Source organism: Sarcophilus harrisii, chromosome 6 (genome assembly GCF_902635505.1).
Source record: "Sarcophilus harrisii chromosome 6, mSarHar1.11, whole genome shotgun sequence".
NCBI lineage: Eukaryota > Metazoa > Chordata > Mammalia > Dasyuromorphia > Dasyuridae > Sarcophilus > Sarcophilus harrisii.
In genome coordinates this window covers 162,862,674-162,887,115 of record NC_045431.1, presented here as the reverse complement: position 1 = coordinate 162,887,115, position 24,442 = coordinate 162,862,674, and the positions used below count along the sequence as shown (strand labels likewise).

Genomic DNA, 24,442 nt, shown 5'->3' with positions numbered 1-24,442 from the left:
ATCAAAGGATATGAATTATTTAGAGTTTTTTTTCTTACATAATTCCAAATTGTTTTCTGGAAAATTGGCCAACTTCATAATCCTATTAAAAGTTTGTGGAGTTCATGTTTCCTATAGCCCTTCCAACACTTATTTTCATACTTTTATCATTTTTGACATTTTTTAAAACTTCAGAATTGTTTTGATTTTTTTTTTCCTTGTTAGTAGTATGGAGCTTTTTTTTTTTTTTTAAATGAGTTAATTAGTTGGGTCTTAAAAATTTTTCCTATCCTTTGACCTCTTATTTGGGAAATACATTTATATCATTATTTTGGATGCTGGACTTGTCATATGATCCCCTGTTTCCTCCCATCTCCTCTCCCCCCTCCGTTTTCCTTACATTAAATTACATTGTGTTTATTCAAAACCTTTTAAATTTTATATAATTGAAATTGTTTACCTTTTACGATAACCTCTGTTCTTTGCCTAGTTAAGAATCATTTTTCTGGTCATAGTTTTGTGAAGAAATACTCCTCTCTCTCTCTCTCTCTCTCTCTCTCTCTCTCTCTCTCTCTCTCTCTCTCTCTTTCAGTGGTTCTATGTTTAAAATCATGTCAATTTGAAGCTTATTGTGTTATGTATTGTAAATTGCTCATCTTAACCTAGCTTCTGTCAAACTCTTATTTTTATTTTTTAAAGTAATTCTAATTTTTAAGTCTCAGGTAGTTTGTGTTGAGTTTATTGAACATCTGTATTCAATTTCAGCTGAGTAAGTTTAAAAACTCAGTTTTTTCAAGTGTCAGATACAGTTTGTATTGTAGTGATCAGTTTTTACAGCTCTTGTTTATTATAATTTATTTTTGTATTTAAATAGATTTAATAAATTTTTTTATATTCATCTTATGCAGTCTCATTTATGACCTAAGGGGGAAAATATTATTAAAAAAATATAATACCATTTGGTGGAGCCCATGTTCTCTCTTCCTTTTTCCTGTCTTCTAGATGAATGCTGTTTTATAAGCCTGGTGTAGTACGGGACAATTCCAGGGGTAGCAAGTTGCTGAAAAGATTTAGAGAAGAGCAAAATTTTAAAATCTGAATCCTCCAGAGAGTGATGATAAATTAGAAATTGCCTTAGAATTGGCTTGGGACTACTAAATTGGTTGGCAAGTGTAAATGATGCAGACATTGTGATTTTGACTCAATTACTTCAAACCCTTATGTTCACTTTTTAAAGACAGTTGATTAAATGTCACCTATGTTAACGTTGGACCCTATATTTATTCTTCATTTCCTTTTGAAAATCCATTTCCTTTTGAAAAAAAAAAAATAAATAAAAATTTTTTTTCTGCCCAGAAAACAAGGAAATGGTTATTAGATGACATGAAGAAGCAAATTGGTTGTTGAAATGTGGCTTTTGTCATAGTTTGAAGGGTTGGGATAAAGGAAATAAGTAGTAGATGACCATGTCAAATAGTGGGAAGGTTTGTCCAATCCCTATAGTTTTTTTTTAGATATTCTTAAACTGTTTTAAGGTGTAATATAATATGCTAATTTGGAGATATAGTCTGTTTCCATTCATTTTAGCAGTAGTGATGCCAAATTAAGAAACAAGAAATGTAAAGATTTAAATCCAAATGGAATCATAAAGTTAGCATTAACGAGCCTATATGGCATATTGAATTAAGGGTTGAATTTAGTGTCAGGCTGATCTGGGTTTAAATCCTATCTTGGACATTTTTGTGATCAAGTCATTGAACCTTTTAGGGACTCGGTTATTTTTCTGTAAAATGGAAATAATAATGCTTTTAATGCTCCCTATGATTGATATCTTCCTAGTCATCTTCATTTCATTTGCTTTTTCTCATCTGGCTCCTGCCATGATTTACTAGACTCACTGGCCATCTTCTCCACAGCTACTTTTCCATTGAGTTCACACACTGCCTTTTCCTCCCCCTCAGGTTGCTTCAATAATGTTGCTCCCCTCACCATCCTTACAACTTTCCAACCAAATACTCTTCTCTGGCCATCACTTCCCAATGTGTTTTGTCTCTCTCCTTCTTGGATGTAAGCTGCTTAGTGGCAGGGACTTCAACTTTTTTTTTTTTTTTTTAAATGATGTGATCTTTTAGATTTAGGTCCCATTATCCATTTGTTTTGATGCAGGGTATTGATGTTTTTGTATCCTAAGAAGGAATGTATTTTAAATTCTAATAAGTAGAGGGGGGGAAAAAAGAGTGTTAACGACTTATTCAAAAAAGTTCGCTTCAAACATCCCTAATTCCCTTCAATCAATTTTTGTCTGATGTGGTCTTGAATCTCCATAGTTATCCTGCTTATCTTCCAGGACCTGCTCTAGGTAATCAGTGTTTATTCTAAAATGAAGTTCTTAGACTATTATTTACTCCTCCAAGTGTGGGCTGGACAAAGTAGGATAGAGCAGAGCTGCTGGCTCCTCATTGTGGACATTGTAATTAAATGAGTGAAGTCTAAGATTGTCTTTTTTTTTTTTTTTCCTAGCTGTCACATCATGCTGCTTCCTCCTATTGGGTTCACTTTAACTCTCGAGGACCTTTTTACTTGACCTGCTTTCCAGCTACATCTCATTCTCATCTTTTTCTCTGCCTTCATCCTGTACAAACTTTAGAAATTCATATATGATTTCACATTTATTTCTATTTCACCTTGTTAATTTCATCATCACTCTGTTCATTAGATCTTTTTGCATCTTGATTGCACTATTTGTGTACTTTCTCTTTCAGGTTAAAATGCAATGTTAGTATCCTCTTAGTTTTTTTTTGAGGTAAAGTAATAGAACTATAAATCCATCGAACAAGTATTTCATACCTTGTATTCCTCTCTTACTTCTTTGGGTTTTGAAAATCCTATCCCTTGGAGGAAATATCTTATTTCCCGTTCTGCAGATAGAGCATTGTCATTTATCTTTTATCATAGTAGACTAGACTGCAGATATAGAAGTTGTTTTAAACCACGTCATACCATTTGTTGTTTGCATCCCTAATAGGCACATATTTCCTTTATTTAACAGAATCTTAGGGTGCTGCTTCCATTTCAGAGGTTAAGTGACTTGGTAACAGACATCAAAGGCAGGCTTTGAATCTGTCTTTCTGACTTCAGGATATACTTTCTGAACTCCTGTACCAGTCTGCCTTTCTTAAATGAGATGTTTTCAACTATAATATCACTGTTTCATCTCTCCTCATTGGAAATTGATTCAGGTTAGTCTTAAAGAGCATCAAGATTAAACCCTTTAGCAGAAATATATAGAAAGCATTACCTTCTCTGCCCATATTGAATTTAAATGCCAGCTTCTTAAGGTAATGCATTTCAAGTGTAACTCTATTGCCCAAAGAAGGGAAAAGAATTAGATGATGGTGATTACCTCTGAATTACCCCTGAATTGAAATTGACAACTTCAATAAAAAATTGTAGGTAGCTAGGAGTTTGAGTCTGATTTTTTTTTTTTTTAACATCTTTTAGGCTAAGCTGCTTTCTCTCTAAACTATTGAAGTCATAAAACTGCCGTGTTCCTGACTGCAGTATGTACTTTGTGCCTCTGCATGTTTATCCACTACACAAGGCAGGCTAGAGGATGTATGGGCAAATCTTTCTTAGCGTTTGGAGATTTGAGATTTGTAGCTGATTGCAGAGTGCTCATCATTGTGCAGGTCTGGGAAGGAATTTATCTTGGATTGTGTTGTTCCTAATGGACTCTAGGCTGGGATTAAATGCCAAATATAAGCTTGTTCTCTTGGTTTTTTAAAGATACTGTAAGTTGTCACTGCATTTTAACTACAAGGAAGTATATGTTGGTTTTAAAGTATAGTTAAATTACTTTAATCTTTTAGAGGAAATTGGGGCTTGGCAATGAAGGAAAAACAGCTGCCTCATTTTCAGTAGGAGGGAATGTAAGCATTGTATTACATTTGAGCTGTTAATTTGTATCTTGTATCTGATTTTTGAGATTTAAACTAGTCAGGTCTCTAGATGCTCAAAAATGGAATATTGTATGATATATTGATGGAGAGATGTGGGGGAAAATAGGGAAATGCTCTCACTAATCTACTACTTTAACCTCTTGCCTTGCTTTTCCCCCCCCCCCCCCCGCCCCCCAAGGCTTATCTCAACTCCCCCAATTGCCATTAAATCATGTTACATCAAACTGTAGATTTGTAACTAGGAAAGACCAAAGAGGTCATCTAATAATCCCTTATTTTCACAATTGAGGCAATTGAGATCCAAGCAGATAATCTGTCTGTGAATTTGAGTAACTTCCATGTTGGATTAGGCAGGCTCAACATCCTTTAAGAATAGGACAATTTTCAAACTATTTATTTTCTTTGGAGGAAGAAGTCATTGAAAATTCTTGTCCTCTGAAAGGCCTAGATAGGTAATAAGAAGACTGAAAATAAGTAGACTGTTGCGAAAATGCTAAATTGTATTGGAAAAGGGCCCTCTCACACCTGGCTTTTCAAGCTTTGGCAAACAAAGACTTCTAGTCTCTTCCTATGATCTTGTATTGGTTTTCAGCTTTTTCATATAGTAACAAATTTCTTGAGGGCAGGAATCTTATTTCCTGTTTCTCTAAATAGCCAACACAGTGCTGGGTACATAGTAACTCTGTAAATACTTGTCTTGATTTTATGCATTTGTGTCCATGGTGTCATGTTACCTGTGTTAATGGAATGCTTGGAGGATAGCAAACTAGGGATGCCATTTTCCTGTAGTATTAGATATGAGCAACTTTGTGTCAGTGACTTAATATGCAGAAGCCTAGTTAGTGACATTTGTCATCGAAATAATTTATTTTTCCTACAGGTAACTTTTGGAAGGTTTCTCCCCTTTTAGCTTTATTTTCTCATCCAAACATGAATGAGACCATCCTCAAATACTAGAGCATTCTGCCTGAAGTTGTCATTTGCTCCCCAATGCCCCCCACCTGCCTCCACCTGACCTCCTTTATTATCTCCCTAGAAGAAGCTCCTTGGGAGCAGAGACTACTTAATTTTTTCTTTGTAATTCTAGCATAGTAGAAACTGCAAGTTTTATTGAATTTTTGAATTTTTTTTTTTTGACAGTCTGTTTATAGGAAGGGTGTGTTTAAATTGAAATTGAAATGAGTCAAGTGGTATAACTGGCTTAGTATCAACACTTAAATGGCTTTAGATATTTAAAATATCAAGGATTCTTGGAAGTTAGGATTTTTTTTCTTAGTAAAAGTAACACGGATTATATATAATCTCTGTTCTACAGCATTAATACTATTCCCTTTTTTGGGAAGGAGCTAGAAGGTGTGAATGATTTGCAGTCCACCTGTCAAGATTAGCTCTATCTTTTACTATTGTTGGTTATAAATTTCATTTAGAGTTAATAAGTAACTCATTTGACTCTTTGGGCAATATAGCCAAAAGAGAACCTTAGGGGTTAATCTTAGACCTACTGTTAAAGAGCCATTCTGAAAGGACTTGATGTGTCTGTTATCCCTTTCTACCTATACACATTTCCCAGGGCAGTTCTGGGTTATTATCCTGTTTCAGAACAGCAGTTTTCCATCCATTAGGCATTCACCAGTATTTGGCTTACACGTGAATGTAGACAATCCTACTCTTTGGGACCCCATTTTTGATTCTCACAACTTTTTTTTTAATGCTTTTTATTTTTCAAAACATGTATGGGCAATCATTCAACATTAGACCTTGCAAAACCCTGTGTTCAAATTTCCCCCCCCTTCCCCTATGCCCACTTCTAGATGGCAAATAGTCCAATATATGTTAAATCACATTTTGTTAATGTGCTCTTTCTCTATAGATGTATTTTTCCCTCTACTAGACTGTAAGCTTCATGAGGGAAGAGATTATCTTTCATATAAATAACTGCCTTAGATGCTAACAGTTCTGTGCATGTTAGATATTGTATTTGTTGATTGAATGAATGAATTCAACTTGAGCACTGCTCACTAGGTATTCTCTCCTCCCCCCCCCAAAAAAAAAAAAAAAAGCCAGAGAGGGAGATTAGAGCAAATTAGTTTCTATATGTGGAAATTTGAGGTGGTATCAGACCATACAGTGTAATAGAATTAATAAAGTAGTCAGACTGAAGAGTGAAGGTTGATGGGTTTACCTGTATGTAGATCATGCAAGTTACTTGTGATACTCTGGAGGGGAATTCTCAGTATTAAGGATAAAGTCAAAGCATAACAGCTTTGTTGGGTCTTGCTTGTCTCTTCTTTATTGTGACCGAGTATTGCTAACAGTATTAACTTTTTTTTGGGGGGGGGGGAAAGGGGGAGTTAAAATGTAAGTAGACCTCAACTTGGTAGCCATTGTGTGAGAACAAAAAGGTGGCCCTGTTCAGTTCTCTGAACATAACACAGATGCTGGCCTTTCTCTTAATGGTAGTAATTAGAGGAGTTCTTTTCCTTCTTTTGGAGGAGGACTAAACCACTGATAAAATTATTTAAAAAATACATATGGTATATAGACTGACTAGTGCTTTTGACCTTCAGCTGTTCATCTTGTATATAGGGAGTTGGTATTACTGAACCAGAGAAGACAGGGAAGGATTCCTGGATTGAAATCCAGGCTTTAGGTGAACTCATGGGAATTCTCCCTTTTCTGACTGTTTTTGTCCTTAGGCACTTATGTCTGTCTCTATTTTTATTACTATTAAATAAGTATGTAATAACATATCTTGAAGTAAGGAAGAAGTATGGATTTCTACATCTCTTCTCTCTCCCCCCCTTTTTTATTTTATTTTTTTTAGTACTTCATAAAAGGACATTTTTGTTCTTAGATTGTTGGATTGACTTAATTGAAGTCTTATACTTTTCCTGTTTTTATATATGTGTGCATATATGAGAAGGACCTTTTTATTCATCCTTATTACCCATCATACCTGGCACAGACACAGAAAGTGTATATACTTCTGTACCATGACTTTCCTCATGTTTTTATTCATTGCAGGTCAGCATAAAAAGTTATTTTGGGGAGAATTAATTAAATTTTTTGGGAGTTTTTCAGAAGCTACGGATGTCATGAAACACAGAACCAACATACAGTTTAGAAACTTGGAAATGTATAAAATATATGGGTAGTGTCAACATATTTCATGTTTTAATACCATAATAATTTAGATTCCTTCTTTGGTACAAAGAGAGCCAAAGATTTTCCAGATTGCAGGGGTACCATACTTAACAATGTACACAAAACTGAACAAGATTATACTTACGCATGTATATGTACATATTCTGAATTAAGAAAAATCAAGTTTAGACAAGATGAGTAAGGGACCTTACCTGTTTGCCTCAATGTCATAGAAAATGGGAGCAAAACTAGCTGGTGAATGTGTTAATTACAGATATTTTAAACTACAGATTGTGTAGCTTTTTCATACAGTCCAAAGTTATGTCATTTAAAACTTTTTCTAACTTTAGAACTAACTTCATTTGATGTTGGTTGGCTTCATTGAACCTTTCAGAAGTTAATAACTTGATAAGAGTGGGGAGGAACTCATGACTTCATCTTCTGAGTGAGACAGATAATGAGACATGTTGAACAAGTCTTTATCTAGGAGCTGTTTATACAGTGTATAAATTAACTAGGTTGTTTACTGAATTTTCTCTGGATGGTCACTGGTAAAAAGAATAAATTCTAATTTCTAATTATTTCATTTTTCTACATATTTATTTTGCCCGAGAACAAGAGTCAAACACAGGCTTGAACCCATATCTGAACAAGAAGCTAACATGCTAGACAGATGGTCACCCCAGTTTTGATAAAGAAGGACCTTATTACCAACCAAGGCACTTTTGGTAGTCCTAATTGCTTCTATTTATTTATTTATTAATACACATTGTTTTATGAATTATGTCAGGAGAGCAAATGGGAAAAGACATGCGAGAGGGGAAAAAAAACCCAGAATAAAGAAGCGAATGTCTGCATGTGTTAGTTTTTTATTGTCTCCTTAGTTTTTTTTTTTTTTTCTGGTTGTAGATGGCATTTCCTGTCCAAAATCTATTGGAATTGCTTTGGGTAATTGAAATACTAAAAAGAACCATATCTTTCAAAGTTGATCATTGCACATTCTTACTCTTATTGCATATAATGTATTTCTGGTTCTGCTTGTTTTGCTCAGCAGCAGTTTGTGTAAATCTTTCCAAGTCTTTCTAAAATCAACTTATTTTTTTATAGAACAGTAATATTCCATTACCTTCATGTACCACAACTTGTTCAGCCATTCTCCAATTGATGGGCATCTACTCATTTTCCATTTCTTTGCTATAGCACAAAGGGCTGCTACAGATATTTTTGCACATGTGGGTCCCTTTCCCTCTTATGGTTTCCTTGCGGTGTAGATCCAGTAAGGGTATTGCTGAGTCAAAGGGCATGCACAGTTTGATAGCCCTTTGTGGATATCCCTGATAGTTTATGCTTTTCCTTATTTGAAATCTAAATTTACTTTTTAAATTTCTGCTAATTACTCTTTAATTTTTCCTTCTATGGCCAAGCACAACAACCCTTCAAGTATATGAAAAACAGCTGTCATATTTCCCTTCAGTTCTCCCTTCACCAGCTAAATCCTTTAGCCTACCCTTTACCATCTGAGTTGCCATTCTCTGGATACTTTCCAGAGTATAGTGAGTGACATCACCATTTGCCTTGTCCTAGACATCACACCTCTGATTTTATTTGAGGTTACATTAGCATTCTTGGCTGTTGTAGCACATTCTTAACAGACTTAAACCCCACTCATCTAGTTTTTTATTTGAGGTGGGGGGTGTGATGGCTATATTATCATCACCTTCTTTATTTGTAGTTGCAAAGTTGATTTTTTAAAAACTAAGTTATAAGGTTTTCCATTTATGCTTGTCCAGTTTTGGCTTTTAAGATTTGGTCCAGGGCTATTCTGATTTTTTTTTTTTTTTTTTACTTTGGCCTCCATTGTTTGAGGTATCTCTCCTAGCTTTATAGCATCTGTAAAATTGATAAAGAATACCATGTATACCTTTATTTAAGATAAAATAGCCAAGCAGAGATACTTGGAAACTTCTTGAAATAGTCCTTGAAGATGCCATTGAGCTATTCATGAGTCTATGAAAAACCCTGTATTTGGAGTCAGAGGATCTGAGGCTAAGTCTTGGCTCTGCCAGTTCTTACATAATCTTGACAGCCGTGGCCCCTCCCCATACAACCTTACTCACCTTGAAGACCTTTTTCAATTTTATGTTCCTACTCTCCTGAATTCACCTAATTAACTAGTTTAGTAACCTTGTCAAGAGAAAAAAAGAGAGAAATAGACCTTTATAGCAGCTATATATTGCTATATTCTAGTACTGTATACATCTTTATACTGTTTGAATATCAGTGAGGCAGCAGGGTATCAAAGTGGTTAGAACCCCGAGTTGGATCTGAGTTCGAAAGTGACTTCAGATAGTTAATAACTCAGTGGCCCTGGGAAAGGCACTTAATCCCTTTGTTTCTTTGTAAAATGAGGGTAATAATAGTGCCAACCTTCCAGGACTGTTATATCATCTCATTGGTCGGTAGCTTTCAGACTCACTTCTCTTTTTTGAAAATCAGTACTCTGTTATATTGTTTTGTAATCATTTGTAACCTGTCATTCTCCATGAACCCACAGATCACTGTTACAATCCATTAAGTACTTACCATGTACTAGAGATTATGCTAAATTACAGAGATAAATAAGAAAAGGAAAGACAGTTCCTCCCCTCAGAAAGTTTACAATCTAAAGAGGGAAAACAATACTTAAAGGAAATCAAAAGAAAGGGAAGAGAATTCCAGAGAGCATGATGATGATAGTGGAGATCACTGACATTTAGAGCTCTCTTTAAAGGGAGGTGTGAGGAATTTTTTTTTTTTTTTTTTGTTCCTAGCCTTCCAGATCAGAGAGGTAGATGCAACTAAGGGTACCGGGTACCGATAAGGTATGAATAGCAAACCTCAAGTCATTTCAATGGTAAGTTTATTCTGAGGAGCATGATGAAGATGATGATAGAATTGACATTAAGCAGAGCAGCTGGTGCAAATGAAGAGTGAAGAATCACTCAGTGATTCAGTAACCACATTGATCAGCTTTTTTATTACCCCGGAGCATATATCCAGGTAATTTGACCTCTTTAGGGCTAGCTCACTGTTATCTACTCTGCTTTCTCCATTCCATATATTATTAACCTTTGCAGATTAAATAGAAAAAAAGTGTTAAACAACTCTGCCCTTTTCTTCAAATATTATTGACCCATCTGTCAAAAGCAGTAGTCTCCTATTTAATTTTTTAATTTCCCGTTTAATTTTAAAATTCTCAAAATCCAACTTTTCTTGTCATTGACAACCATCTACTAGCTGCACCTCATTTTGAATTTGAATGCACATGATGGTTCTATTTAAAAACAAACAAACAATGTTAAATTTTTTTGTATTTATTCTGTTACCTGCCCCACTTTTGGCATTGAATCTTGTGTACTATAGCATATAATTTCTCTGAAGAACTCCTATCTTTTCTTCATCAGAATTGCTTCTTATTGTGTTCTTAGAAGTTCACCAAACTTTCTATTAGGCTGATTTTCCCTTTCTCTTAGTCCTTGGGAAGTATGCCTTTCATTCCCCCTTCCCCCCCCCCTCCCCAAATCCTTGGATATAGGGGAAAGTGTTGTATTTAGGAGGTAAAAAGCTGGGTCCTGCTCTATAACTTGGTAAGTTTTAGATTACTTTGGAAGAAATATGTATATAGCATTTTTATATAGTGCCAGCACGGTGCTGAGTGTTCAAAAGTATTTCAGTTAGCCCTCATTACAACTCTGAGAGAGATAGGTGCTATTATTCCCATTTCACAGGTGAGCAAACTAAAAAAGTACAGGTACTGGCAAGCCAGGATACCAGTTTTCTGAGCCTTCGCTTAAACCTCCAGATTTTCTGATTTCATGGCCAGAGCTCTATCTGCTGTGCCACTTGGCTTTTTGGAACCACAGTCTGTGTTCCTTCTAGTTCTAAATCTTTCATCCTATATAAAATTTTAGGGTTCATGTCAGACACTTCCTGATTTTCCTGTTCTTGCCTGTTTCAGAATCTAAGATGGATTGATTACATTCCCCCCATGACCAAAGTTTCTAGTATTTCTATCTGGCAACCATTTAATCTTTGAGAATCAGATTCAGAATTAGTGTTTTCTTTTGTTGGTGGTTCTGTTTTTTTTTTTTTTTTTTTTTTCTTTTTCCCTCCATCTCCCCGTGTCAAGAAATACTGTAGTTGCTCTGCTTTTGGCAGAGTTCCAGAAAGATATTTTAACTTATACTTATTTAACTTATACTTTGCTTTATATCATCAGGATTTATCAGTGTTGTTTCCCTTATTGAAGTATCCCTTATTGAAAGAAAGAGGAAAAACAGGTCAAGAAAAAATAATGAACATCAAAAAGGGCTGACAATATGTGGAAGATTCTGCATATCTGTAGTCTGATTCTGCAAAGAAGCAGGGAATGCACCATCTTACATTTTGTATTTGGTGTCAAATGTGACCCTTATTTTTATAGCCTTTTTTTCCTATTTGTTTTTTCCATTTGCATTATTAGTAGGCATCTTATAAACTGACTTTGCATGTCTTTCCCTGCTTCTCAATATTCATCATTGTCATTGTTTCTGTGCTTATAACATAGTACTAAATTCCCAGTTATCATGTCATACAACTTTAAATGTCTATCAATTGAGGAATGGCTAGTAATTTTCTTTCTCTTCCTTCTTCCTTCCCTCCCTTCCTTTTTTCTTCTCTTCCTTTCTTTCTCCCATCTTTGTGTCTGTTCATCATTGATCTTTTGGGCATATAACAAGCAATACATTCTTGCCAACACATAGTTACATCGCATACCATCCTGGCCCAGGAGCTTGTTAGTTCCAGTCAAGTCTCGTTATCAGACACCATCTTTTTATTTTTTATTTTATTTTATTTTAAATAGTAACATTTAAGACAGAACCCATGCCAGGGTAATTTTTTTACATTATCCCTTACACTCACTTCTGTTCTGATTTTTTTTTTCCCCCTCCCACTCTCCACCCCCTCCCCTAGATGGCAAGCAGTTCTATATATGTTGAATATGTCCTAGTATAGTCAATGTATGTGGCGATCCAAATAGTTTTGTTATTGCAAGGGAAATTGGGGAAGGTAAAATCCGGGGAAAAGAAAAACAAAAATGCAAACAGTTTACATTCATTTCCCAGTGTTTTTCTTTGGGTGTAGCTGCTTCTGTCTATCATTGATCAATTAAAACTGATTTAGGTCTCTTTGTCAAAGAAATCCACTTCTATCAGATTACATCTTGATACAGTATTGTTGTTGATGGATATAATCTCTTGGTTCTGCTCATTTAACTTAGCATCAATTCATGTAATTCTCTCCAAGCCTCTCTGTATTCATCTTGCTGGTCACTTTTTTTTTTTTTTTTTTAATATTTAATTTAGGATATATACATGGGTAACTTTAAGCATTAACAATTCCAAACCTCTTGTTCCAATTTTTCCTTTTACCCCTCCCTAAATGGCAGGATGACCAGTGATTTAAATATATTAAAATAAAATTAGATACACAATTATACATGACCAAATATTATTTTGCTGTACAAAAAATAACTCTGAATTAGGTTTTAGTTTGAAGGAAATCAAAGATGCAATGTAAAATATAGGGACTGGGAATTCAATGTAATGGAGTCTTCCCAGAGTTCTTTTTCTGGGTATTTGCTGGTCACTTTTAAGAAAATAATATTCCATAAATTATATACCAATTTACCCAACCATTCTCCAATTGATGGGCATCCATTCATTTTCCAGTTTTAACTACAAACAGGGCTGCCAAAACATTTTGGCACATACTGGTCCTTTCCCTTCTTTAGTATCTCCTTGGGGTATAAACCAAAGAAACACTGCTGGATCAAAGGGGTAAACAGTTTGATAACTTTTTGGGCATAATTCCAGATTGCTCTCCAGAATGGTTGGATTCTTAACTCCACCAACAATGTATCAGTGTCCCAGTTTTCCGCATCCCTCCAACAATCATCATTATTTTTTCCTTTCTTGAATCTGACATGTAGTGATATCTGAGTTGTCTTAATTTGCATTTCTCTGATTAATGATTTGGAACACTTTTTCATATGAGTGGTAATAATTTCATCATCGAAAACAGACACCATCTTTTTCACCTGATCATTTTTGATATGTTCACCTTCAGGATAAGCAGAAGATATATTGGGAAATCTAGGTCATGTAAGAATGGTGTTGGTTTCCTGCCCAGTCCTTCATGCAGAGTCTTTATCAAGGCTTTCTAGATTATTTCTGTGTCATTTGTGACCATGTGAATCATCATATGTAATACTTATCCAGTTTGTCAAGTCTTTTGGAGGTTACCTGTCACAATCTGATTATATTCTTCACCTAGGAAGAAAGCAGACATCTCTGATAGCATCTTAGGAATTCATCACATGCTCCTGGCTCTTATTGGAGGACTTGTAATCAGAAAGCAGCTATGAATTCTTCAGAATTCCTTCCTTGCAGGGGTAGAAGATAGAGAACCATATTTTCTTTTTTTGATCTATTGGTTAGTTTTTCCTGAACTTTTTTTTTTCCTTTTTTTTTTTGTTGAGGGAGAGAAGGGAAACACATTGAGTAATGTTGGTGATGTGAAACCAAGATATTAGTAAAAATGTCTTTTAAAAAATAAGGTTAACATATCAGTCTTTTGCATATTGTGCAGATAGCTCTCTGGAACTCTCTACTAAAAGCAGAGTAACTATAATTCTTGACTTGGCTGTGATGAATAGATGCCCCCTTTTCAAAATGTACAGATGATTTCTCTTAAGCAAGAACCTAATCTTTCTCCTGCTTCCAAATATTTAGTGAGCTACTTCCCTTTATTCACGGTATGACTTTTTTTTTTTTTTTAAAACCTCTTAATTTCCCTATTAAGTCAGGATTCCTCTGCCACTAAAGAACTTTTCTTGTTTTCATAATGAAACCCTTTTCCATTTTTTTAATGATTTGTTTTCCCCCAGTTACATGTAAAAACAATTTTAACATTGGAAAAAAAAAACTTTGAATTCTAAATTCTTTTCTTCTTCCCCCTGAAATGGTAAGCAATTGGATATAGATTATATGTGAGCAATTATGCAAAACATTTTCATGTCATTCATGTTATGAATAAAAACAGACTGAAAAAAATTTCAAACCTAGAAAAAAATTAAGTGAAAAATATTATGCTTTAGTCTATATTTAGATTATATCAGTTCTTTCTCTGGAGACGGAACTCATTTTTCATCATGAGTCCTTTGGTATTGTCTTAGATCATTGTATTGCTAAGTCTTTCATAGTTGATCATTACACAATGTTGCTGTTAGTGTGTACAGTGTTCTCCTGGTTCTGGTTAATTCACTTTGCATCAGTACGTGTAAATCTTTCCAGGTTTTCTTGAAATCATCCTGCTTATTACTTTTTATAGCACAGGAGTATTTTATTACAATCATACACACAACTTGTTCAGCCATTTCCCCGATTGATGGGCATCCTTTCAATTTCCCATTCTTTTCTACCACAAAAACATTTTAAATTTAATAAAATCTAAATTGTCCATGTATATTTGTCATGCTCTCAGTTTCTTGTTTGGTCATAAATCCTTCCTTTCTCTAGAGATCTGACATGATACTTTTCTGATTTGTTTATAGTATCTTTGTTTCTTAGTCAGTTCCAGATAGTTTGAAGAGTACTGCTTTATAATAATATTTCAGATCTGGTAGGTGAGACTTAATTTTCATTAATTCTCTTGATATGCTTGACTTTCTTCTTCTGGAAGTTGTTTGTTTTTTTTTTTTTCCCCCAGTTCTATGAAATTATTTTTTTTTGGTAGTTTAATTGATAATGGCACTGAATAAATTAATTTAGATGGGATTGTCATCTTTATTATATTGACTCAACCTATTAATGGGCAGTTAATATTTTTGCACTTGTTTAAATATGACTTTATTTCTGTGAAAAATATAGTTCCTGTGTTGGTCTTGGCAAGTGTTTTTATTTGGTCAACAGTTATTTTTAAAGATTGGCAGCATATAGAAACACTGATTTGTGGGTTTATTTTATATCCTGCAACTTTTTTTTTTTTTTTTTTTGAAGTTAATTTCAATTAATTTTTAGTTGATTTTCCAGGATTTTCTAAGTATTATACCATGATATACATAGAGTGATAGTTTCACTTCCTTATTGCTTGTTCCAATTCCTTTAGTTTTTTTCTCTTATTGCTATAGTTAATATAGCAATATAGTGTTAAATGATATTATAGTATAGAATAATAGTGATGATAAATATTAGATGTTTTTGATAGTGCCCATTATGGATTTTTGATGCTGGTAACTTGGTTTTCTTTTTTCTTTTTTGAAAAATGAAGTTAACCAATAGTTTCATCCATGTTATTGGCTTTTTCATAAAAATTGCTCTTTTATGTACTGGTTTAGTAGTTTTGCTAACTTTTTTTAATTTTCAGAATTTCCAATTTGCTGTCTAATTGGGAATTTTTCATTTGTTATTTCTGGGTTGTTTTTTTTTTGTGTGTGTGTGTGTGTTTTTTTTTTTTTTTTTTTTTTTAGTTGCATGCCCAACTCATTGATTTGCTGTTTCTTTTTTTTTTAATTGCTGTAAACATTTAGAGCTATAAAAACCCATTCCAAACTGATGGCAACTTTGTGTTTTGCTTTTTGGGGCGCTTGTGTTTATGAAACAAAAAAAAACTTATACATTAAGTGAATTGGAGCATAGAATAGGTGTGTGTGTGTGTGTGTGTTTATATGATATGGACCTTAGGAAATTGTGGTCTTGTTCTTTTCTAAAATATATGCTGGTTCTCTGAGTTTCTCGGGGAGGTTTTCTGGAGGCAGCCTTAGTTTGGGTTCAAAGTAATAATCACCCTAAATGCAGCCAGCTGTTACAAGTTCAGATCTTTTATTGTTTCCAATATAGCCCTGTTAGTTTTCTTAGAGGCCTATCTCTCTGCTTAGTTCCAAGAGCTCTTGCAGCTTGTCCTTTGCCTCAGCTTTCTTCACCCTTCAGCCAGCACAAAAGTGGAAGATGGAATGAATCTGACTTCACCTCCGAGAGTGGGTTTGTGGGCTTCTGTATCTCCCAGAGTGCTCTGTGTCTGGACCTGAGAGCTTCTTGCTTATATGCTGTTCACTGAGTACACACCAATCATTATATCACTGGGAAACCATTATTTGTTATAGGATTAAATCAATTCTAAACTAGATTTAAACATTGTCTCCTCAATTCTGCTTAGTACCTTGTTTCAAATTTTGGCCCATAATATCTTGTAGGATCAGATCAATCATACTGAACCATGCTAAATTAGATAATTATTGTCTCAACTCTAATGAGTTAACACTTTGTAAGGATTCCAACAGGAAATGAACCCAAATTTATTTAATGCTTTAAAATTGGAAGAATCTGTCGCTCATGAGCATGCAATTAGCAAGTTGTGATTGATGACAGTACAAAGAATGGGAGGGGTTTGGTCTAGGTTTCCTTTGACTCATTTTGTCAACTTATTTCTTATGCTCTGAAGAGGAAAAAATATTGATCTCATTAAATTAACAAAAGACAAACAATTGAGTTGTGTTATGAGAAAATATAGGTCAGTCACTGTCTTCCATGTGCTATGAAGAGGCATATATCAAAAAGAAATGGGTTACTTTCAAATGGGAATAATCAGTTGGAGAAAAACTGATATAAATCATTTTTTTTCTTTAGACATGAGAATCTTCAGGTAATACTGGGTATTTCCCAAATAATTACATGCCTGTGATGGTAACAAACCAACAATTCATCTTGAACAAATCATGCTTTTTCTATTTTTTTTCATTTCTATTAAAATATTTATCATATACCAGTATAAGCTGGCACTTTAGCTACCATTTCCTTTGATAATGTATGTGATTTATTAGTCCCAAATTCCTCCATTAAACCACTCTTATGGTTCTTAAAACTTATTCCCACTGATTATAAGCTCTGAGAGGTGCTATCAAGTTGGAAAGGCTTTGAATATTAACTTGAAGATAAACGTGTTTGACAACTGAGGACCAGTCTAATAAAATTTGGAAAGACTTATGGTCAGAAGACTGGCCTCAGATACTAGAAGGAATTGAGATTTGAAATTGAAAGTGTGTGGTTCAGAGACAGTGAGGGGGTCACCATTTAATAGAAAAAAAAGCTGGAGAGATCTCTAGAAGCAAAGCAAAAAATAAATGTTTATTATGCATTCTCAAGAGAAGGGCCTCCAACCCAGGGAGCAGACAATCGAAGGAGGAGGAAGCATCTTCTGGGACAGGGTCAACACTTTTGATCCCTAACGTAAATACCCTCTCCCACCACTGACCCTCATCCTTATTGACTGAGGATCTTACATTCTAAACGAGGGAACTACCCAAGAAATTGAACTTGACCAATAAGTGCACAGTTGCCCATAGTTCACTGAAATAGGGAGCCGCTGATGTTATGGGAGGATAGCAGGAAGGGGACTTAGGTATGCCCTTGACTCAGTCTTCAAAGTCCTTCAGGCCTATTAAAACACTGAAGTAGATGAAGCCTTACTCGATTTTTCACAACTGTCTTGAAAGATCTCGCTTCATCTCCTTCAAAAGGAGTATACCAATGAAGTAAATCATGAAAAGTATGGAAGTAAAAATCCTGAATGCCCACCTTCTTTTAAGTAAGCTTAATCAGGATCAAGAAGATCTGAATTCAGCCTCAGATGTTAGTTGTGACCTTGGGCAAGTTACTTAATTTCAGTTTCCCTCAGTTTCCTGATCTGTAAAATGGAGATAACAATAGCACCTACTTGTAGCATTGATGCGAAGGTAAAGTGAGAATTTTTTAAAGGCTCAACATAGTGCCTGGAACACAGTAGGCAATAAATAAACATGTATTTATTCCTCTTTCCCATTAATTTTAGTAAAGGATATTTCAAAACAGATGAGAATGCTCTGTGCTAACTAGAATTGTCAGACCAAAAACATTTATGAATATAATTGATAAAAGATAGGAAGAATGGTTGTTTCCTTTTTTCCCCATATGAGTTTATCTACATGTCCACAATAATAATGCACAGAAATCTGTCACTTTTTTTTCCCACTTCAGTTCATTTTACAAACATTTTATCAAACGTCTACTTTGCATGAGGCACTGTGCTAAGATAAGTACTCTGGTCCCAGTTGAATCTAATCAGATGACAAGAACAATTCTACAAATAACTTTTGTTACATAGGAAAATAAGATGAATGGTATGAAGTCTGAAGAGAGACTTTTGACTAAGATGGCCACTTGAATGTGGGTAAAAATGAACAAATAGCAACAAATGACAAATGATGGAGAAATCCAGTGAAATGTTTTCTTCTGCTCCAGAATTGCACAAAGTCAGAAGTCTACAAACAGTAGAAAATGTCACTATGAATAAAGTGCAGGCAAACAGGTTAGTAGCTTTCTTGTATGACCAGCCAGGCCAAAGGGACTTGTAGACAGCAGGACTATGTCTGAGGCAGAAGAGGAAAGTCCACAAAAAAGCCCTAGGAAAACCCCAGCTGTTGCAGAGACCTAGAAACTCTATCATTCATGACAGAGTGGAGGCACACTGGAGTTATAAGACCTAAAAATCACACCTCAAGATACAACCATCAGCACATTATATATTTTGTGTTAAATGGACTTTGTGTTTATGTCAATTCAGCTCTGAAACTGTAGCAATGTTTAGGAAGTTCATTTCTCTTCATGGTTTTTCAAGTTAAGAATGTTTTATTATTGTTCCAAGGCTGCTGGCCTCTCGGTGTTTGGTTAGGAGTAAGGAGTGAAGGGAGGATTCAGATGTAGAATGATAAAGAAGTTCTTATTCTTCAGTGGCCTGTAATCTGAGAAAAGAGATCGACAATGAAGAGATAGTATACACAAGAGATAACACAGAGGGGTACAAAGATATGTATACAACATTTTAAGAGTGCTACATTTGTATCAGACAAAAGATTCTCTATACATAGCTGTATAAAAAGTTCTTATTCAAGAAAAGCAATAATAAAGAATTTTAAAAGTCTTCTACAGATACCATAGTGTGGTTGAAATCATTTAGACTCTTTCTCTTATGGATCATACCGTAGAAAGAGTGTGGCCATACAGTAAACTTTATGGAGAATCCTTGATGGGGAGTAGAAATCCTGAAAATGAAAATGTTTGGGATAAAAGGGTAAAAACACAAAATAGAAAATAATTCCAGGTTTCTTATTTGGCATATTGTCATGTGGGCAGCTTTGGTGCTATAGGATTAAAAAGTGATAAAGAAAGCATTCTTGAAACATTTTAAAAACACAGGGTAATCTTCATACTACGTATTAAATTTAATGTACATTTTAATACTATACACTAGTTCAGTTTCAGTCTTCTAGTCTTTGTACAGTCAAACAATCATATTTGATGTTTAAGTTCATAATAAGAGTTTAAAAATATGAAATAAGACGCAACTCCTGCTTTCCATTAGATTTTAATGTTATAGAAGAAATGGCATCCTTCTAAATAGCAGTGACATAACTTGGAATATATTAAGTTGCAAATAGAGAGGTCCAAACAGAGTAATCTGAACAATTTGAGGGAATATTAAGTGGGGCATTGTAGTAAGGGAGGGGAAAAAAGGAGTATATTCAAGAAGTAGGGCGTGTTGAGTACATGCTGTGTAAGTACAGCTTGAGTATGGGAAAGGAGACAACAGTTGATGATAGGATCTAAGAGGCTATAACAAAGTTAGTTTGGAGCCAGCTTTTGGAAGGTGGAAGGTCTCAGTGATGGCTTAAAATCCCAGATGCACAGATTTGATTATCAGCATGGATAAGACCAAGGAATAGAGGAGAATCAGGAGACTTAGAGGTTTAGGGGATTCATCCTTTGTACAAATGAAAGAAGAATGAAGGAGAAACTAACTGGAGCTGAATTGGTGAGGGAAGAAGAGTGATCAAAGAAGTCAAGAAAACTTTGTCAGTGCTTTGTGAAAACCAAAGGAAAAGAGTTATTAAGATGGAGCTGAAGGTCAGCAGCACCAGAAGCTTCAGAAGTCAAAGAAGGTGAGGACTAAAATGGTTTCTGGAATTATTGATGGAGGGTGGCCATTACTGATTTTGGAGAGGGGAAGTCACTTTATTCCTCAGCTCCATTTTCTATAGCTCTTGAAATGATGATGTTGGGTCAGATAATCTTTCAGGTCATTTAGCTGTAAGGTTTTTTTTTAATCTGTTATGAGATGATGCCTTAATATGTTAGTACAAATATTTTGAATGTTGAATATGCCTGAATACTGTTCACATTGTTTAAGTTTTAGATGACTTTTTCTAAAACTTTAGTTCTCCTTGAATTCTTTCTTGTAACAAAGAAAAGCAGGTAAGTCTACCAAGTGACCACATCTGACAGCATATGCAGTATCCTGTACCTTCAGCACCCCACTTCTTAGTGTTTCTTCATCTGTTCTGAGGGACCAAATTTAGTCATGAAAAATTATTCAAATGAAGATTTGTTGTAATTTATTTGTTGTAAATTTATTCCTATTTATGTTCTGCATGTTCTCTTTATTTGCTCTGGATGGATACATATAATTCTATCCATGTTTCTTGGAATTGCTTATTTATTGTTTCTTCCTGCATAGTAGTATTCCATTTTATCTGTAGACCACAACTTGTGTGCCCAAATCACTGAGAAATGGTTATACATTTTGGTTTTTGTTAGCTCAAACATCACTTTTAGCAAAACTATTTTTGTCATCTACATGCAGCAGAGGGGTTGGCATAGTGCTAAACTCTAATGCTCTTAAAGCTCTTTCTCTTCCTGATCTAGGACTGGTCCAATCATTCTGCCCACCCCTATCTATCAAATTAGTGTGATTCCCCAGAGAAGTTGGCCATGTTACTACAACTTGCTCCCAGAGTCCTATATAGGTAGCCTTGATGTGGGAGGAAGACATCTACAATTAAAACCATACCTCCTAAGCCCCAGTTGTGATTCATTTGCACAAATCATTCTTAGTGATATCATTAACTTTTGTAAGTGAAAGATTTATCACATGAGAAAACGGAAGGAAAAGTAGTAAAACTGTAGCTTTCAGCTAATAAGCTTGAAACACATTCTTTCACTAATCACTAATGAATACAGTGTCTTTGTTGGATTTCTGCAAGTTTGTGTTCACTCTTTCTCCCCAATGAGGCACACAGGTAGAGAAACTGTTGTGCCCAGAGAATTTGCCACTCTGGAGGTCAGTCATAGTACGTCTTTGTTCTTTTTAGGGAATAATCTGCGTCATGAATTGTCCGCCATTGATAGGCTTCCAAAACAGTGTTTTTCTTTTTTTGTTTTTTTTTCTTTTTGTTTTTGTTTTTTTAAACCATATAACCTTAAGCAGACCTTCCCAGGTCTCATCTCTTGGACAGGTCTCATCTCTTGGATGTGCTTTGAGGTATTGATTAAATACTTGAATTTAAATGGGTATTTGTGTTAATGCTCTGTATAAGGTTAGATTTTAGACTTTTAACAAAGATAGTTGATACAAATATTTTTTCTGTTTAGTTTCTGTCATTCTTTCAAAAACATTAAAATTTTATATAATGTAAAATTAATTCCTTCATCTTTTGGTATAACACCAAATCTCTAAATTCACGTTACAGAGTCAAATTGACTTGGCATCACCAAGAACAATAACTGGCATTATCACGTTGTCACTTTATTTCAGTTTGTTCAGCTGTAAAATGGGGACAATAATAGCACTTCCTTCCTAGGAATATTGATGAGGATCAAAGGAGTTGATATTTTTAAAACACTTAGCACAATACTGGCACATAGTAGGTGCTTAATGAATGCTTATTTCCTTCTTTCCTTCCTTCTTCCATGAAATTTCATTACATTGCATCAGAATCCCATTGATTTCAATGATCATTTCTTTTTTTAAAATTTAAAAAAAAAATTTTTTTTTAAGTTTTAAGTTCCAGATTCTTTCCCCCTCACCCCTACAAGAAAGAAAGCAAGAAAGAAATCAGATATAGGTTATTCATATGCAATTCTTTAAAACATTTCCATATTAATTATTGTGTACATGAAGACTTGAATAAGACAAAAATGAAAAAGTTTAAGAATGCTTCAGTCTGTATTTACATCAGTATCAGTTCTTTCTCTGGAGAAAGAATGCTTCATCATTAAGCTTTTGAGATTGTTTTGGATCATTTTATTATTTAGATTAGCTTTAGATTTAGATAAGCCATTCAGGGTTCTTCATTTAATGTTACTATTATGTACAGTGTTCTCTTTGTTCTGTTCACTTTACTGTGCATCAGTTAATGTCTTTTTTTTTCCCTGAAATCTTTCTCGTCATTTCTTAGACAATCATAATATTTCATTACAATCATATATCACTGCTTGTTTAGCCATTCCCTAATTGATGGGCATCTCTTTATTTCCCAATTCTTAGCCACAACAGAAAAGAGCTGCTTAAATACTTTTGCATAAATAGGTCTCTACCCCTCCTCCCCCCCCCTTTTTTTTTTTAAATGTTTTTGGGATATACACCTAGAAGTAGTATTGCTGGATAAAAGCCAATTTATAGCCCTTTGGGCACGGTTCCAAATTGCTCTCCAGATGCTTAGATCAGTTTACATTTCCACCAACAATACATTAATGTCCCAGTTTTCCCAATCCCCTCCAATATTCAATATTTTTCTTTTTTTTTTTCTTTCTTTTTTTTTTTTTTTTTGTTAGGTATATAGGTGGTATTTCAGAGTTTTAATTTGCATTTCTCATCAGTAATGGTAAAGAGCATTTTTCATATGACTATATTAGGTAGCTTTGATTTCTTTGAAAATTGCCTGTCAAAGGACAGTTTATCACTTTGGGAATGACTTGGATTTTTATAAATTTGATTTGACTATTATATATAGTCAGGTCTTTATCAGAGATACCTGTTGCAAAAAATTTATGCAAGGGAGGAATTTAGGAACAAAAGATATATGAAAAGCATTATAAAATCGAAAATATATACTTTTGGTTATAAAAAATTAGTTTTTGCACAAATAAACCAAATGCAACCAAAATCATAAGGAAAGCAAAAACCTAGGAAAAAAATCTGACAGCTAAAAAAATATTCCATGCTCTCAATTTGCTTATGGTATAACTCTTTATATGTGAATTGTGTACCATTTTGATCTTGGTATACTATGCCTAGGTTCTGCCATAATTTTTTCCAGTTTTCCCACCAGTTTTTTAGTGAGTTTTTGTTCCAAAAGTGGTTTTCTGGGTATATCATATTAGATGACTATGGCCATTTGCTATAATGTATTTTGTACCTAATCTATACCACTGATCGAATCATTCTTATTTTTTAACCAGTCCCAGATTGTTTTGATGACTGCTTTTTAATACAGTTTGAGATGTGATACAGTTAAACCATCTTCTTTTGCATTTTTTCCCCATTGACTCCTTTGATATTCTTGAGCTTTTGCTCTTTCAGGTGAGGTTTGTTATTTTTTTCTAGTTTTATAAATTGATTTTTTTGACTGATTGGAATGACACAATAGATAATTTACATAATTACTAATGATTATAATAAATAATAGAGAATTTTATTATATTGGCTCTGCCTTTCCTTGAGCAGTTTGTAATTTTCCAATTGTTTAGAGCTGACTTTATGTCAAAAGTGTTTTGTAATTGTATTTATAGGTTCTTGGATTTGGTTTGGCAGGTAGGCTCACAAGTGTTTTATCTCTTACTGCTGGACAGTGTCCTTTCTAAGGAGGTGATTCTCCAGCTCAGATCTTTCTTCTTACAGATGTAAGAATTTACCATTTGCCAGAATATGCTGAACTAGATGTGTTAGACATCTTAAGACATATTAAACTCAACATGACCCAAACCAAATTATTTTTTCCACCAGACCCTCCTTCCAACTTTTCTTTCACTGAGGTATATACCACCATCCTGCAAAATCCCCAGATTGAACTGAGGTGGTGTTCTCAACTTTTCCCTTCTACATCCAACATGCATTTAGCTGCCGTCTTCTGTCAAATCTCTTTGTAATATCTGGTATATACACCCCTTTTTCTCTTCTGACAGTAACCATTCAGGTGCAGTCTCTCACAATTGGATTGTTTGGTCTTTCAGCTTCAAATCTCTTGTTTACTTGGCTAACAAAGTAGTCTTCCTAAACTCTGGTCTGAGTAGGAAGAACACCTCTCCCCCACTCCCCCATATTGAGATTTTAAAATGATTTCAGTCTTGCAATCTTGTTACACCTTTGTCCCCTCCATGCACTATTCAATCCAGTAACAACTAATTTTCTTGCTGTTTCTTATATGTGGTATTACATATCCAGCTTCCAGACATTTTCATTGACTGTTCACC

At 34.5% G+C, this 24,442-nt stretch overlaps 1 protein-coding gene across 2 annotated transcripts in view; it reads left to right on the top strand.

Moving 5' to 3' along the window:
* MOB1B (MOB kinase activator 1B) overlaps positions 1-24,442 on the top strand; it is a 65,952-nt gene that overhangs the window by 18,453 nt on the left and 23,057 nt on the right. The window contains exon 1 of one of the 2 annotated variants that reach the window (XM_031942811.1): positions 19,735-20,133. The exons of the other annotated variant lie outside the window; for it this stretch is intronic. Within the exon in view, the coding sequence (XP_031798671.1) occupies positions 20,087-20,133 (47 nt within the window). The 5' untranslated portion in view covers positions 19,735-20,086. Of the gene's footprint in view, positions 1-19,734; positions 20,134-24,442 lie in introns of those variants that run through there. 2 annotated transcript variants of the gene reach the window in all.